General features: G+C 44.8%; 1 protein-coding gene across 1 annotated transcript in view; it reads right to left on the minus strand.

Moving 5' to 3' along the window:
• Positions 1 to 725: 725 nt before the first annotated feature.
• The window catches only part of LOC306927271 (long-chain fatty acid transport protein 2-like), a gene marked incomplete at its 5' end in the record, with an annotated part of 30,812 nt that continues 13,055 nt past the window's right edge, over positions 726 to 18,482 (minus strand). The window contains 4 exons of the mRNA XM_079506980.1: positions 726 to 1,987; positions 10,568 to 10,698; positions 13,767 to 13,864; positions 18,177 to 18,375. Of these exons, the coding sequence (XP_079363106.1) occupies positions 1,811 to 1,987; positions 10,568 to 10,698; positions 13,767 to 13,864; positions 18,177 to 18,375 (605 nt within the window). The 3' untranslated portion in view covers positions 726 to 1,810. The remainder of the gene's footprint in view (positions 1,988 to 10,567; positions 10,699 to 13,766; positions 13,865 to 18,176; positions 18,376 to 18,482) is intronic.

An 18,482-nucleotide genomic window follows, 5' to 3' on the forward strand; every position in this document is an offset into this window, starting at 1 on the left:
GTGGTTTTCTAGGCCAATTGCCAATCTGTGCTATTTCACAGTGTTTGGGTTTGATCTGGTTTGACATTATTTACGATTCTGTGCTATTGTGTAACAACTCGGGCAAAATGTTGATTTTAGTTTTAGTCATAGTCTCTTGAATAGTTTTCATTTAGTTTTAGTCACATTTTAGTCACCTGGAATGTTTTAGTGTTAGTCTAGTTTTAGTCGACTAAATATCATAAGATTTTAGTCGACTAAATCTACAGATGATTTTGTCGACTGAAATGTATTTTGGCGGGCCTTGATGCCGTCGTAATGACTGTTCTTACACTTGCTGAAAATAGCCGATCTACAAGCGCACAACGCGTCGCAGAGCTTGTAGATCTGCTATTTTCAGCATGCAACCAAATGCAAAATGACTTATACTGGAAAAAGGTAGTCGACGAACATTTTTCGTCTTTCGTCTAGTCGACGAAATAAACACTGGGTGACAGTCCACTGGAGTCATCGCCTTTTTTGTATCTCAGCAGCACTTGGCTCGCCTCTGTTCCATAGCCGATCTATAATTGCGTTGTGAGCTTACAGGTCGACTAATTTCAGAGAATGTTTGTTCAGCTATTTTCACAGAATGTTCGCCTGCTAGGACAGAGACGCTGCTACAGAGTGAAGGAACGACAGGGCTTGTTAGGGCTCCCGTGAAGTGATCGTCTGCTTGCCAGTCCATAGAGCCCAATGTCTCTCATTAGCAGGCAGCAGTGCAGCACTATCTCTCTCTCTCTGTTTCTGGCACAACAGCACCACTTTTGGTAGTCATTATTGGTACTCGTGCTCATAGTGACATAGTCACATAGTTAGTTAGGTGAACACGGACATTGCTGTTCGTTGGAGTGGTTGCACCACTCAAAAAAAAGAAAAATCTGAGATGATTTGAATCGAATATTTAGGGAAAGTCATGGAAGGGGAACCTTCTGAAAGCTTCATGGACAAAGATAATCATCTTAACCGTCTGCCCGCCGGAGGGTGTAAATTAGTACCCTCGCCCGCCAAACCTGAGATTCTCGGGTTTGAATTGTTTAATCCAAGTTTTAATTCGGATCGTATCGTAGCTAATGAAGCTATCGCGTAAACATTGAGTGAGCCACTGGCCGCGGCCATTTTGAAGATGCGCGCGCATCCACTTGCATTGTAAGCCCTGTCTTCAAAGCCCTGTATCTCAGAAAGGACATTGAGGGGGCAGTTTCTGGCCCAGACATTTTTCAACGTTTTCAACGGCCTGTAGCAGGCGCTGTGATACTCGTGGTCAGCTTTTTCCACCGCCGAGCGAGACAACAACAACCGGTCATGACAACACACACAGCAGTTTGTCATTGTAATATGTGATTGCGGATATTTGGATCTTCAAAGTAAGTGTTACGCACGATAAAACCTTGGCAATACGTTAGCGAGGGATTAATAATGCTGTCGGTTAAAGTATTAACGCATGAATTATTTTGTTGCCTCACGGCCACGCTACACCAGGCTTTTCGCGCACAAAACGGGCGCGTTTACCCCTGCGCGTGTGTTTAATTTAGGTCCAGTCCTATTTTAAAAAACGCACACGCGGGCCGCGCGTTTAGGGTAAACACGTGAGAAAAGCCTGGTGTAGCTTGGCCGTTATATGGGTTGTTAATGGTATGGTCACATATTATGCCAAATATGAAATTGCTCAACATGTGCAAGTTAGCATCCGGCAGTTTCTAAATGCTGGGGAGCATACAACTTTAGGGTACTCAAAATGCCAGGGTTCACATTTTGGCAAGTGGACTATGATGGACTTGTAGTTTTGTGGTTAGAGCTTGACGTTCCGTGACGCGATGGACTTGTAGATCTGCGGGGACAGGACTACGTAGGTCTTCTGCTCGGGGTCCAGGAAGTACAGAGGGTCTGAGATGTTGTCCGGGTCGAAGCCTTCCTCCACCAACCTCACCTTCTTCATCTTGAACGTCCCCGTCATCTCCAGACAGCTCTGTAAAACACATTCATTCACTCATTAACACTCGTGATGCCCAGAACGTCCACACACGTCCCATCAAATAAAACCGCGGGGTGCCTGTGACTAACATCACAGTAATGACCTGTCATCTCTATAACACATCACAGTAATGACCCGTCATCTCTATAACACATCACAGTAATGACCCGTCATCTCTATAACACATCACAGTAATGACCTGTCATCTCTATAACACATCACAGTAATGACCCGTCATCTCTATAACACATCACAGTAATGACCTGTCATCTCTATAACACATCACAGTAATGACCCGTCATCTCTATAACACATCACAGTAATGCCCTGTAATCTCTATAACACATCACAGTAATGACCCGTCATCTCTATAACACATCACAGTAATGACCCGTCATCTATATAACACATCACAGTAATGACCCATCATCTCTATAACACATCACAGTAATGACCCGTCATCTCTATAACACATCACAGTAATGACCCGTCATCTCTATAACACATCACAGTAATGACCTGTCATCTCTATAACACATCACAGTAATGACCTGTCATCTCTATAACACATCACAGTAATGACCTGTCATCTCTATAACACATCACAGTAATGACCTGTCATCTCTATAACACATCACAGTAATGACCTGTCATCTCTAACACATCACAGTAATGACCCGTCATCTCTATAACACATCACAGTAATGACCCATCATCTCTATAACACATCACAGTAATGACCCGTCATCTCTATAACACATCACAGTAATGACCCGTCATCTCTATAACACATCACAGTAATGACCTGTCATCTCTATAACACATCACAGTAATGACCTGTCATCTCTATAACACATCACAGTAATGACCCGTCATCTCTATAACACATCACAGTAATGACCCGTCATCTCTATAACACATCACAGTAATGACCTGTCATCTCTAACACATCACAGTAATGACCCGTCATCTCTATAACACATCACAGTAATGACCCGTCATCTCTATAACACATCACAGTAATGACCTGTCATCTCTAACACATCACAGTAATGACCCGTCATCTCTATAACACATCACAGTAATGACCCGTCATCTCTATAACACATCACAGTAATGACCTGTCATCTCTAACACATCACAGTAATGACCTGTCATCTCTATAACACATCACAGTAATGACCTGTCATCTCTAACACATCACAGTAATGACCTGTCATCTCTATAACACATCACAGTAATGACCCGTCATCTCTATAACACATCACAGTAATGACCCGTCATCTCTATAACACATCACAGTAATGACCCGTCATCTCTATAACACATCACAGTAATGACCCGTCATCTCTATAACACATCACAGTAATGACCCGTCATCTCTATAACACATCACAGTAATGACCCGTCATCTCTATAACACATCACAGTAATGACCCGTCATCTCTATAACACATCACAGTAATGACCTGTCATCTCTATAACACATCACAGTAATGACCCGTCATCTCTATAACACATCACAGTAATGACCCGTCATCTCTATAACACATCACAGTAATGACCCGTCATCTCTATAACACATCACAGTAATGACCCGTCATCTCTATAACACATCACAGTAATGACCTGTCATCTCTATAACACATCACAGTAATGACCCGTCATCTCTATAACACATCACAGTAATGACCTGTCATCTCTAACACATCACAGTAATGACCCGTCATCTCTATAACACATCACAGTAATGACCCGTCATCTCTATAACACATCACAGTAATGACCCGTCATCTCTATAACACATCACAGTAATGACCTGTTATCTCTAACACATCACAGTAATGACCCATCATCTCTATAACACATCACAGTAATGACCCGTCATCTCTATAACACATCACAGTAATGACCTGTCATCTCTAACACATCACAGTAATGACCTGTCATCTCTATAACACATCACAGTAATGACCTGTCATCTCTAACACATCACAGTAATGACCTGTCATCTCTATAACACATCACAGTAATGACCCGTCATCTCTATAACACATCACAGTAATGACCTGTCATCTCTATAACACATCACAGTAATGACCTGTCATCTCTATAACACATCACAGTAATGACCCGTCATCTCTATAACACATCACAGTAATGACCCGTCATCTCTATAACACATCACAGTAATGACCTGTCATCTCTATAACACATCACAGTAATGACCCGTCATCTCTATAACACATCACAGTAATGACCTGTCATCTCTATAACACATCACAGTAATGACCCGTCATCTCTATAACACATCACAGTAATGCCCTGTAATCTCTATAACACATCACAGTAATGACCCGTCATCTCTATAACACATCACAGTAATGACCCGTCATCTATATAACACATCACAGTAATGACCCATCATCTCTATAACACATCACAGTAATGACCCGTCATCTCTATAACACATCACAGTAATGACCCGTCATCTCTATAACACATCACAGTAATGACCTGTCATCTCTATAACACATCACAGTAATGACCTGTCATCTCTATAACACATCACAGTAATGACCCGTCATCTCTATAACACATCACAGTAATGACCCGTCATCTCTATAACACATCACAGTAATGACCTGTCATCTCTAACACATCACAGTAATGACCCGTCATCTCTATAACACATCACAGTAATGACCCGTCATCTCTATAACACATCACAGTAATGACCTGTCATCTCTAACACATCACAGTAATGACCCGTCATCTCTATAACACATCACAGTAATGACCCGTCATCTCTATAACACATCACAGTAATGACCCGTCATCTCTATAACACATCACAGTAATGACCTGTTATCTCTAACACATCACAGTAATGACCCATCATCTCTATAACACATCACAGTAATGACCCGTCATCTCTATAACACATCACAGTAATGACCTGTCATCTCTAACACATCACAGTAATGACCTGTCATCTCTATAACACATCACAGTAATGACCTGTCATCTCTAACACATCACAGTAATGACCTGTCATCTCTATAACACATCACAGTAATGACCCGTCATCTCTATAACACATCACAGTAATGACCTGTCATCTCTATAACACATCACAGTAATGACCTGTCATCTCTATAACACATCACAGTAATGACCTGTCATCTCTATAACACATCACAGTAATGACCCGTCATCTCTATAACACATCACAGTAATGACCCGTCATCTCTATAACACATCACAGTAATGACCTGTCATCTCTATAACACATCACAGTAATGACCTGTCATCTCTATAACACATCACAGTAATGACCTGTCATCTCTATAACACATCACAGTAATGACCTGTCATCTCTATAACACATCACAGTAATGACCCGTCATCTCTATAACACATCACAGTAATGACCTGTCATCTCTATAACACATCACAGTAATGACCTGTCATCTCTATAACACATCACAGTAATGACCCGTCATCTCTATAACACATCACAGTAATGACCCGTCATCTCTATAACACATCACAGTAATGACCTGTCATCTCTATAACACATCACAGTAATGACCTGTCATCTCTATAACACATCACAGTAATGACCTGTCATCTCTATAACACATCACAGTAATGACCCGTCATCTCTATAACACATCACAGTAATGACCCGTCATCTCTATAACACATCACAGTAATGACCCGTCATCTCTATAACACATCACAGTAATGACCTGTCATCTCTAACACATCACAGTAATGACCCGTCATCTCTATAACACATCACAGTAATGACCCGTCATCTCTATAACACATCACAGTAATGACCTGTCATCTCTAACACATCACAGTAATGACCTGTCATCTCTATAACACATCACAGTAATGACCTGTCATCTCTAACACATCACAGTAATGACCTGTCATCTCTATAACACATCACAGTAATGACCCGTCATCTCTATAACACATCACAGTAATGACCCGTCATCTCTATAACACATCACAGTAATGACCCGTCATCTCTATAACACATCACAGTAATGACCCGTCATCTCTATAACACATCACAGTAATGACCCGTCATCTCTATAACACATCACAGTAATGACCCGTCATCTCTATAACACATCACAGTAATGACCCGTCATCTCTATAACACATCACAGTAATGACCCGTCATCTCTATAACACATCACAGTAATGACCCGTCATCTCTATAACACATCACAGTAATGACCCGTCATCTCTATAACACATCACAGTAATGACCCGTCATCTCTATAACACATCACAGTAATGACCCGTCATCTCTATAACACATCACAGTAATGACCCATCATCTCTATAACACATCACAGTAATGACCCGTCATCTCTATAACACATCACAGTAATGACCCGTCATCTCTATAACACATCACAGTAATGACCTGTCATCTCTATAACACATCACAGTAATGACCTGTCATCTCTATAACACATCACAGTAATGACCCGTCATCTCTATAACACATCACAGTAATGACCCGTCATCTCTATAACACATCACAGTAATGACCTGTCATCTCTAACACATCACAGTAATGACCCGTCATCTCTATAACACATCACAGTAATGACCCGTCATCTCTATAACACATCACAGTAATGACCTGTCATCTCTAACACATCACAGTAATGACCCGTCATCTCTATAACACATCACAGTAATGACCCGTCATCTCTATAACACATCACAGTAATGACCTGTCATCTCTAACACATCACAGTAATGACCTGTCATCTCTATAACACATCACAGTAATGACCTGTCATCTCTAACACATCACAGTAATGACCTGTCATCTCTATAACACATCACAGTAATGACCCGTCATCTCTATAACACATCACAGTAATGACCCGTCATCTCTATAACACATCACAGTAATGACCCGTCATCTCTATAACACATCACAGTAATGACCCGTCATCTCTATAACACATCACAGTAATGACCCGTCATCTCTATAACACATCACAGTAATGACCCGTCATCTCTATAACACATCACAGTAATGACCCGTCATCTCTATAACACATCACAGTAATGACCTGTCATCTCTATAACACATCACAGTAATGACCCGTCATCTCTATAACACATCACAGTAATGACCCGTCATCTCTATAACACATCACAGTAATGACCCGTCATCTCTATAACACATCACAGTAATGACCCGTCATCTCTATAACACATCACAGTAATGACCTGTCATCTCTATAACACATCACAGTAATGACCCGTCATCTCTATAACACATCACAGTAATGACCTGTCATCTCTAACACATCACAGTAATGACCCGTCATCTCTATAACACATCACAGTAATGACCCGTCATCTCTATAACACATCACAGTAATGACCCGTCATCTCTATAACACATCACAGTAATGACCTGTTATCTCTAACACATCACAGTAATGAACCATCATCTCTATAACACATCACAGTAATGACCCGTCATCTCTATAACACATCACAGTAATGACCTGTCATCTCTAACACATCACAGTAATGACCTGTCATCTCTATAACACATCACAGTAATGACCTGTCATCTCTAACACATCACAGTAATGACCTGTCATCTCTATAACACATCACAGTAATGACCCGTCATCTCTATAACACATCACAGTAATGACCTGTCATCTCTATAACACATCACAGTAATGACCTGTCATCTCTATAACACATCACAGTAATGACCCGTCATCTCTATAACACATCACAGTAATGACCCGTCATCTCTATAACACATCACAGTAATGACCTGTCATCTCTATAACACATCACAGTAATGACCCGTCATCTCTATAACACATCACAGTAATGACCTGTCATCTCTATAACACATCACAGTAATGACCCGTCATCTCTATAACACATCACAGTAATGCCCTGTAATCTCTATAACACATCACAGTAATGACCCGTCATCTCTATAACACATCACAGTAATGACCCGTCATCTATATAACACATCACAGTAATGACCCATCATCTCTATAACACATCACAGTAATGACCCGTCATCTCTATAACACATCACAGTAATGACCCGTCATCTCTATAACACATCACAGTAATGACCTGTCATCTCTATAACACATCACAGTAATGACCTGTCATCTCTATAACACATCACAGTAATGACCCGTCATCTCTATAACACATCACAGTAATGACCCGTCATCTCTATAACACATCACAGTAATGACCTGTCATCTCTAACACATCACAGTAATGACCCGTCATCTCTATAACACATCACAGTAATGACCCGTCATCTCTATAACACATCACAGTAATGACCTGTCATCTCTAACACATCACAGTAATGACCCGTCATCTCTATAACACATCACAGTAATGACCCGTCATCTCTATAACACATCACAGTAATGACCCGTCATCTCTATAACACATCACAGTAATGACCTGTTATCTCTAACACATCACAGTAATGACCCATCATCTCTATAACACATCACAGTAATGACCCGTCATCTCTATAACACATCACAGTAATGACCTGTCATCTCTAACACATCACAGTAATGACCTGTCATCTCTATAACACATCACAGTAATGACCTGTCATCTCTAACACATCACAGTAATGACCTGTCATCTCTATAACACATCACAGTAATGACCCGTCATCTCTATAACACATCACAGTAATGACCTGTCATCTCTATAACACATCACAGTAATGACCTGTCATCTCTATAACACATCACAGTAATGACCTGTCATCTCTATAACACATCACAGTAATGACCCGTCATCTCTATAACACATCACAGTAATGACCCGTCATCTCTATAACACATCACAGTAATGACCTGTCATCTCTATAACACATCACAGTAATGACCTGTCATCTCTATAACACATCACAGTAATGACCTGTCATCTCTATAACACATCACAGTAATGACCTGTCATCTCTATAACACATCACAGTAATGACCCGTCATCTCTATAACACATCACAGTAATGACCTGTCATCTCTATAACACATCACAGTAATGACCTGTCATCTCTATAACACATCACAGTAATGACCCGTCATCTCTATAACACATCACAGTAATGACCCGTCATCTCTATAACACATCACAGTAATGACCTGTCATCTCTATAACACATCACAGTAATGACCTGTCATCTCTATAACACATCACAGTAATGACCTGTCATCTCTATAACACATCACAGTAATGACCCGTCATCTCTATAACACATCACAGTAATGACCCGTCATCTCTATAACACATCACAGTAATGACCCGTCATCTCTATAACACATCACAGTAATGACCTGTCATCTCTAACACATCACAGTAATGACCCGTCATCTCTATAACACATCACAGTAATGACCCGTCATCTCTATAACACATCACAGTAATGACCTGTCATCTCTAACACATCACAGTAATGACCTGTCATCTCTATAACACATCACAGTAATGACCTGTCATCTCTAACACATCACAGTAATGACCTGTCATCTCTATAACACATCACAGTAATGACCCGTCATCTCTATAACACATCACAGTAATGACCCGTCATCTCTATAACACATCACAGTAATGACCCGTCATCTCTATAACACATCACAGTAATGACCCGTCATCTCTATAACACATCACAGTAATGACCCGTCATCTCTATAACACATCACAGTAATGACCCGTCATCTCTATAACACATCACAGTAATGACCCGTCATCTCTATAACACATCACAGTAATGACCCGTCATCTCTATAACACATCACAGTAATGACCCGTCATCTCTATAACACATCACAGTAATGACCCGTCATCTCTATAACACATCACAGTAATGACCCGTCATCTCTATAACACATCACAGTAATGACCCGTCATCTCTATAACACATCACAGTAATGACCCGTCATCTCTAACACATCACAGTAATGACTCGTCATCTCTATAACACATCACAGTAATGACCCGTCATCTCTATAACACATCACAGTAATGACCTGTCATCTCTATAACACATCACAGTAATGACCTGTCATCTCTAACACATCACAGTAATGACCTGTCATCTCTATAACACATCACAGTAATGACCCGTCATCTCTATAACACATCACAGTAATGACCCGTCATCTCTATAACACATCACAGTAATGACCTGTCATCTCTATAACACATCACATTAATGACCCGTCATCTCTATAAAATCACAGAAGAGAGGTGGTTGATTGGTTAATACCTGTATATCCTGATGAAGAGAGGTCGTTGCCGATTGGTTAATTAATACGTGTACGTCCTGATGAAGAGAGGTGGTTGCTGATTGGTTAACACCTGTAGCCTGATGAAGCGAGGTCGTTGCTGACTGGTTAACGCCTGTATATCCTGATGAAGCCAGGTCGTTAAGCAGGCAGGCTGCTGATTGGTTCATACCTGTATCCTGATGATGAAACGAGGTTGTTGCCGATTGGTTCATACCTGTATCCTGATGAAACGAGGTCGTGCGTACGCAGGCAGGAAGCTGCTCACGAGCTTAAAGGTTTCAGCTGCGTTCCACTCTGAGTCTTCTGTCAACGTGACGGCAGCCATGCCGATCCTTCCTTCATGCCCTGTGTAGAAATACATAATAATAAATCATTTGAAGGCTATTCAATTTAACCCATTTTGACCTGAGATCAGATTCTAAAAATGTCTTCTACATCCTGACAGTTTTCTGAAAAAGCTATGTTTCTATGTCAGTCGTTCTCAGTCGTTCTTCAAAAATAGCAGACCTATCCAATCCAATCCAATCCACTTTATTTATAAAGCACATTTTTATACAACAAAGTTGAAACAAAGTGCTGTACACAAAGAAATACTAAAAAAATATCAGGGAAAAAAGCAACAACAACAACAACAGTACATAAACAGGGCAACATAAGGACAATGCAGTGGAAGCAGCAACTCTTAATCGGTATGTTCAAATGCCAAGGAGTACAAGTGAGTTTTCAGACGTGATTTAAACACAGACAAGGATTGCGACGCTCTGACATGAGGTGGAAGTTCATTCCACAGTGTGGGTGCTGCAACAGAAAATGACCTACAAGCTCGTAGCGCGCCACTCGGTGGCGCGCTACGAGCTTGTAGATCTGCTATTTTTCAATAGCTAAAGCATAACATAATGCTAACACCAAAATGGGTTAAGGTTACTTCCCATCTCTGTATACATTATATACATTTGTTACATCTATTATACAGTCCTTACCCGTTCTGAATATATGAACAGCAAATGATGTTCAGTGTGGGTTGCGCGGAAAAGTGTGTCCCAGTATTAATCTGTGTCCGTCCCAACATGCATTTCACTGGTGACACGTGATTTGCGTGTCACCAATTTGCGTGACGCAAATTAATTTAATTAAGATGAATGTTACAATGTTTGACGTGTGTAATGCAGGGCAGATTGAGGTTGGAGGACAGGGCTGTGCAGCGCTAGGTTCCGTGAGGCGGTCCGGTGCGTCGTGAGGAGGCGCTAGGTTCCGTGAGGCGGTCCGTGCGTCGTGGCGTTGTGAGGAGGCGCTAGGTTCCGTGAGGCGGTCCGTGCGTCGTGGTGTTGTGAGGAGGCGCTATAGGTTCCGTGAGGCGGTCCATGCGTCGTGGCGTTGTGAGGAGGCGCTAGGTTCCGTGAGGCGGTCCGTGCGTCGTGGTGTTGTGAGGAGGCGCTATAGGTTCCGTGAGGCGGTCCATGCGTCGTGACGTTGTGAGGAGGCGCTAGGTTCCGTGAGGCGGTCCGTGCGTCGTGAGGAGGCGCTAGGTTCCGTGAGGCGGTCCGTGCGTCGTGGCGTTGTGAGGAGGCGCTAGGTTCCGTGAGGCGGTCCGTGCGTCGTGGCGTTGTGAGGAGGCGCTAGGTTCCGTGAGGTGGTCCGTGCGTCATGGCGTTGTGAGGAGGCGCTAGGTTCCGTGAGGCGGTCCGTGCGTCGTGGCGTTGTGAGGAGGCGCTAGGTTCCGTGAGGCGGTCCGTGCGTCGTGGTGTTGTGAGGAGGCGCTAGGTTCCGTGAGGCGGTCCGTGCGTCGTGGCGTTGTGAGGAGGCGCTATAGGTTCCGTGAGGCGGTCCGTGCGTCGTGGCGTTGTGAGGAGGCGCTAGGTTCCGTGAGGCGGTCCATGCGTCGTGGCGTTGTGAGGAGGCGCTAGGTTCCGTGAGGCGGTCCGTGCGTCGTGAGGAGGCGCTAGGTTCCGTGAGGCGGTCCGTGCGTCGTGAGGAGGCGCTAGGTTCCGTGAGGCGGTCGGTGCGTCGTGGCGTTGTGAGGAGGCAATAGGTTCCGTGAGGCGGTCCGTGCGTCGTGGTGTTGTGAGGAGGCGCTAGGTTCCGTGAGGCGGTCCGTGCGTCGTGAGGAGGCGCTAGGTTCCGTGAGGCGGTCCGTGCGTCGTGGCGTTGTGAGGAGGCGCTAGGTTCCGTGAGGCGGTCCGTGCGTCGTGGTGTTGTGAGGAGGCGCTAGGTTCCGTGAGGCGGTCCGTGCGTCGTGGCGTTGTGAGGAGGCGCTATAGGTTCCGTGAGGCGGTCCGTGCGTCGTGGCGTTGTGAGGAGGCGCTATAGGTTCCGTGAGGCGGTCCGTGCGTCGTGGCGTTGTGAGGAGGCGCTAGGTTCCGTGAGGCGGTCCGTGCGTCGTGGTGTTGTGAGGAGGCGCTAGGTTCCGTGAGGCGGTCCGTGCGTCGTGAGGAGGCGCTAGGTTCCGTGAGGCGGTCCGTGCGTCGTGGTGTTGTGAGGAGGCGCTAGGTTCCGTGAGGCGGTCCGGTGCGTCGTGGCGTTGTGAGGAGGCGCTAGGTTCCGTGAGGCGGTCCGTGCGTTGTGAGGAGGCGCTAGGTTCCGTGAGGCGGTCCGTGCGTCGTGAGGAGGCGCTAGGTTCCGTGAGGCGGTCGGTGCGTCGTGGCGTTGTGAGGAGGCGCTAGGTTCCGTGAGGCGGTCCGTGCGTCGTGGCGTTGTGAGGAGGAGCTAGGTTCCGTGAGGCGGTCCGTGCGTCGTGAGGAGGCGCTAGGTTCCGTGAGGCGGTCCGTGCGTCATGGCGTTGTGAGGAGGCGCTAGGTTCCGTGAGGCGGTCCGTGCGTCATGGCGTTGTGAGGAGGCGCTAGGTTCCGTGAGGCGGTCCGTGCGTCGTGGCGTTGTGAGGAGGCGCTAGGTTCCGTGAGGCGGTCCGTGCGTCGTGAGGAGGCGCTAGGTTCCGTGAGGCGGTCCGTGCGTCGTGGCGTCGTGAGGAGGCGCTAGGTTCCGTGAGGCGGTCCGTGCGTCGTGAGGAGGCGCTAGGTTCCGTGAGGCGGTCCGTGCGTCATGGCGTTGTGAGGAGGCGCTAGGTTCTGTGAGGCGGTCCGTGCGTCATGGCGTTGTGAGGAGGCGCTAGGTTCCGTGAGGCGGTCCGTGCGTCGTGGCGTTGTGAGGAGGCGCTAGGTTCCGTGAGGCGGTCCGTGCGTCGTGGCGTCGTGAGGAGGCGCTAGGTTCCGTGAGGCGGTCCGTGCGTCGTGAGGAGGCGCTAGGTTCCGTGAGGCGGTTCGTGCGTCGTGGCGTTGTGAGATGGCGGAGAAAGCGAGCAGCTGTCTTGCTCTATGCTAAGGAAGTACTCTGACTGACTGACAGACAGTCCGCTAAATTATTAGACTGATGCCTCTTTTCAGATCTATGGATGTTAAGTCCAAATTGCATTTATTTACCTTCAACTTTGACCCCGTAGACATTTGCCTCAGCGATGCAGTCCGCCATGGTGAGAATGTCTGCGACCTCTGAGGTGGCCACGTTCTCTCCTTTCCACCTGAACATGAATAAATACATAAGATATTCCACCTGAACATGAATAAATACATAAGATATTCCACCTGAACATGAATAAATACATAAGATATTCCACCTGAACATGAATAAATACATAAGATATTCCACCTGAACATGAATAAATACATAAGATATTCCACCTGAACATGAATAAATACATAAGATATTCCACCTGAACATGAATAAATACATAAGATATTCCACCTGAACATGAATAAATACATAAGATATTCCACCTGAACATGAATAAAGACATGACATATTCCGCCTGAACATGAATAAATACATAAGATATTCCACCTGAACATGAATAAATATATAACATATTCCGCCTGAACATGAATAAATACATAACATATTATGCCTGAACATGAATAAATACATAACATATAACACATGGCCACGTTCTCTCCTTTCCACCTGAAATAGTTTTAACCTGCCACGGGTTAGTTGTAACCTTCCATGCATGTCAGGAGCCATGGATTAGATTTAACCTGCCACGGGTTAGTTTTAACCTGCCACGGGTTAGTTTTAACCTGCCACGGGTTAGTTGTAACCTTCCATGCATGTCAGGAGCCACGGGTTAGTTTTAACCTGCCACGGGTTAGTTTTAACCTGCCACGGGTTAGTTTTAACCTGCCACGGGTTAGTTGTAACCTTCCATGCATGTCAGGAGCCACGGGTTAGATTTAACCTGCCACGGGTTAGTTTTAACCTGCCACGGGTTAGTTTTAACCTGCCACGCATGTCGGGAGCCTCCTTCTATGCATGAGGAGTCCAAGCTGCTCCTTTACACCTGACAGGGGGGAGTTTCCCTGGCCGGACGTAGCGCGTGGAAGGATCACGTTATTCCGACCAGTTCCTTTCCCCTCCATCAGGCGCCCCGGCTGGCCAGGGGGAGGTAGTTTTAGAGACCAGGATAACTGCATGTTTTTGTGAGGGTACCTACCCTAGGGGACACGGGGAGAACATGCAAACTCCAGACAGAAAGGCCCTTTCGCCAACCCCACCTCGGGTATGGGCACTGACGACACGGAGGAGGGAACACGCCCCCAGCGTCCCCAGCGGGAATCGAACCCAGGACCTTCTAGCTGTGAGGCGACAGCACTACCGACTGTGCCACCGTGCCCCTCATGTGAGCGTTTTTGAGGGGCGCTAGCTGCTAACATCTGGCATTCGGAATTAGGTCACGTGGCAGCCAAACCTATGGCCTTTTAAAAAGTTTGTTTAGGGCACTTTAAGCAAGCATTACCAAGAGGCTGAGAGAGAGAGAGACATTCACCTGAACGTACATTACCAAGCTATCATACATGTTGAGAGGCTGAGAGAGAGAGAGAGACATTCACCTGAACGTACATTACCAAGCTATCATACATGTTGAGAGGCTGAGAGAGAGAGAGAGACATTCACCTGAACGTACATTACCAAGCTATCATACATGTTGAGAGGCTGAGAGAGAGAGAGACATTCACCTGAACGTACATTACCAAGCTATCATACATGTTGAGAGGCTGAGAGAGAGAGAGAGACATTCACCTGAACGTACATTACCAAGCTATCATACATGTTGAGAGGCTGAGAGAGAGAGAGACATTCACCTGAACGTACATTACCAAGCTATCATACATGTTGAGAGGCTGAGAGAGAGAGAGAGACATTCACCTGAACGTACATTACCAAGCTATCATACATGTTGAGAGGCTGAGAGAGAGAGAGACATTCACCTGAACGTACATTACCAAGCTATCATACATGTTGAGAGGCTGAGAGAGAGAGAGACATTCACCTGAACGTACATTACCAAGCTATCATACATGTTGAGAGGCTGAGAGAGAGAGAGAGAGACATTCACCTGAACGTACATTACCAAGCTATCATACATGTTGAGAGGCTGAGAGAGAGAGAGAGAGACATTCACCTGAACGTACATTACCAAGCTATCATACATGTTGAGAGGCTGAGAGAGAGAGAGAGACATTCACCTGAACGTACATTACCAAGCTATCATACATGTTGAGAGGCTGAGAGAGAGAGAGAGACATTCACCTGAACGTACATTACCAAGCTATCATACATGTTGAGAGGCTGAGAGAGAGAGAGAGAGACATTCACCTGAACGTACATTACCAAGCTATCATACATGTTGAGAGGCTGAGAGAGAGAGAGAGACATTCACCTGAACGTACATTACCAAGCTATCATACATGTTGAGAGGCTGAGAGAGAGAGAGAGAGACATTCACCTGAACGTACATTACCAAGCTATCATACATGTTGAGAGGCTGAGAGAGAGAGAGAGAGACATTCACCTGAACGTACATTACCAAGCTATCATACATGTTGAGAGGCTGAGAGAGAGAGAGAGACATTCACCTGAACGTACATTACCAAGCTATCATACATGTTGAGAGGCTGAGAGAGAGAGAGAGACCTTCACCTGAACGTACATTACCAAGCTATCATACATGTTGAGAGGCTGAGAGAGAGAGAGACCTTCACCTGAACGTACATTACCAAGCTATCATACATGTTGAGAGGCTGAGAGAGAGATAGACATTCACCTGAACGTACATTACCAAGCTATCATACATGTTGAGAGGCTGAGAGAGAGAGAGACATTCACCTGAACGTACATTACCAAGCTATCATACATGTTGAGAGGCTGAGAGAGAGAGAGAGACATTCACCTGAACGTACATTACCAAGCTATCATACATGTTGAGAGGCTGAGAGAGAGAGAGAGACATTCACCTGAACGTACATTACCAAGCTATCATACATGTTGAGAGGCTGAGAGAGAGAGACATTCACCTGAACGTACATTACCAAGCTATCATACATGTTGAGAGGCTGAGAGAGAGAGAGAGACATTCACCTGAACGTACATTACCAAGCTATCATACATGTTGAGAGGCTGAGAGAGAGAGAGAGACATTCACCTAAACGTACATTACCAAGCTATCATACATGTTGAGAGGCTGAGAGAGAGAGATAGAGAGAGACATTCACCTGAACGTACATTACCAAGCTATCATACATGTTGAGAGGCTGAGAGAGCGAGAGAGACATTCACCTGAACGTACATTACCAAGCTATCATACATGTTGAGAGGCTGAGAGAGAGAGAGACATTCACCTGAACGTACATTACCAAGCTATCATACATGTTGAGAGGCTGAGAGAGAGAGAGACATTCACCTGAACGTACATTACCAAGCTATCATACATGTTGAGAGGCTGAGAGAGAGAGAGAGACATTCACCTGAACGTACATTACCAAGCTATCATACATGTTGAGAGGCTGAGAGAGAGAGAGAGACATTCACCTGAACGTACATTACCAAGCTATCATACATGTTGAGAGGCTGAGAGAGAGAGAGAGACATTCACCTGAACGTACATTACCAAGCTATCATACATGTTGAGAGGCTGAGAGAGAGAGAGACATTCACCTGAACGTACATTACCAAGCTATCATACATGTTGAGAGGCTGAGAGAGAGAGAGAGACATTCACCTGAACGTACATTACCAAGCTATCATACATGTTGAGAGGCTGAGAGAGAGAGAGAGACATTCACCTGAACGTACATTACCAAGCTATCATACATGTTGAGAGGCTGAGAGAGAGAGAGAGAGAGACCTTCACCTGAACGTACATTACCAAGCTATCATACATGTTGAGAGGCTGAGAGAGAGAGAGAGAGACATTCACCTGAACGTACATTACCAAGCTATCATACATGTTGAGGCTGAGAGAGAGAGAGACATTCACCTGAACGTACATTACCAAGCTATCATACATGTTGAGAGGCTGAGAGAGAGAGAGAGAGAGAGACATTCGCCTGAACGTACATTACCAAGCTATCATACATGTTGAGAGGCTGAGAGAGAGAGAGAGACATTCACCTGAACGTACATTACCAAGCTATCATACATGTTGAGAGGCTGAGAGAGAGAGAGACATTCACCTGAACGTACATTACCAAGCTATCATACATGTTGAGAGGCTGAGAGAGAGAGAGAGACATTCGCCTGAACGTACATTACCAAGCTATCATACATGTTGAGAGGCTGAGAGAGAGAGAGACATTCACCTGAACGTACATTACCAAGCTATCATACATGTTGAGAGGCTGAGAGAGAGAGAGAGAGACATTCACCTGAACGTACATTACCAAGCTATCATACATGTTGAGAGGCTGAGAGAGAGAGAGAGAGAGACATTCACCTGAACGTACATTACCAAGCTATCATACATGTTGAGAGGCTGAGAGAGAGAGAGAGACATTCACCTGAACGTGTCGCCGACTCGATCTTTAAAATACACAAAGTTCTCCCGGTCGATCCAGAGCAGATCTCCCGTGTTGAAGTACTGGTCTCCTTTCCTCACCACGTCGAACAGACGCTTCTTCTCCGTCTGCTGGCGGTTCCCCGCGTAGCCCACGAACGGAGAGATCTTAGTGATCTTCCCCACCAGCAGACCAGTCTCACCTGAAAGAGAGAGAGAGAGAGAGAGAGAGAGAGACAGAAAGAGAGAGGGGGGGGGGTGAGAGAGAGGGAGAGAGAGACAGATAGAGAGAGGGGGGGGGGGGTGAGAG

This window comes from Electrona antarctica (assembly GCF_951216825.1).
Source record: "Electrona antarctica genome assembly, chromosome: 1".
Taxonomy (NCBI): Eukaryota; Metazoa; Chordata; class Actinopteri; order Myctophiformes; family Myctophidae; genus Electrona; species Electrona antarctica.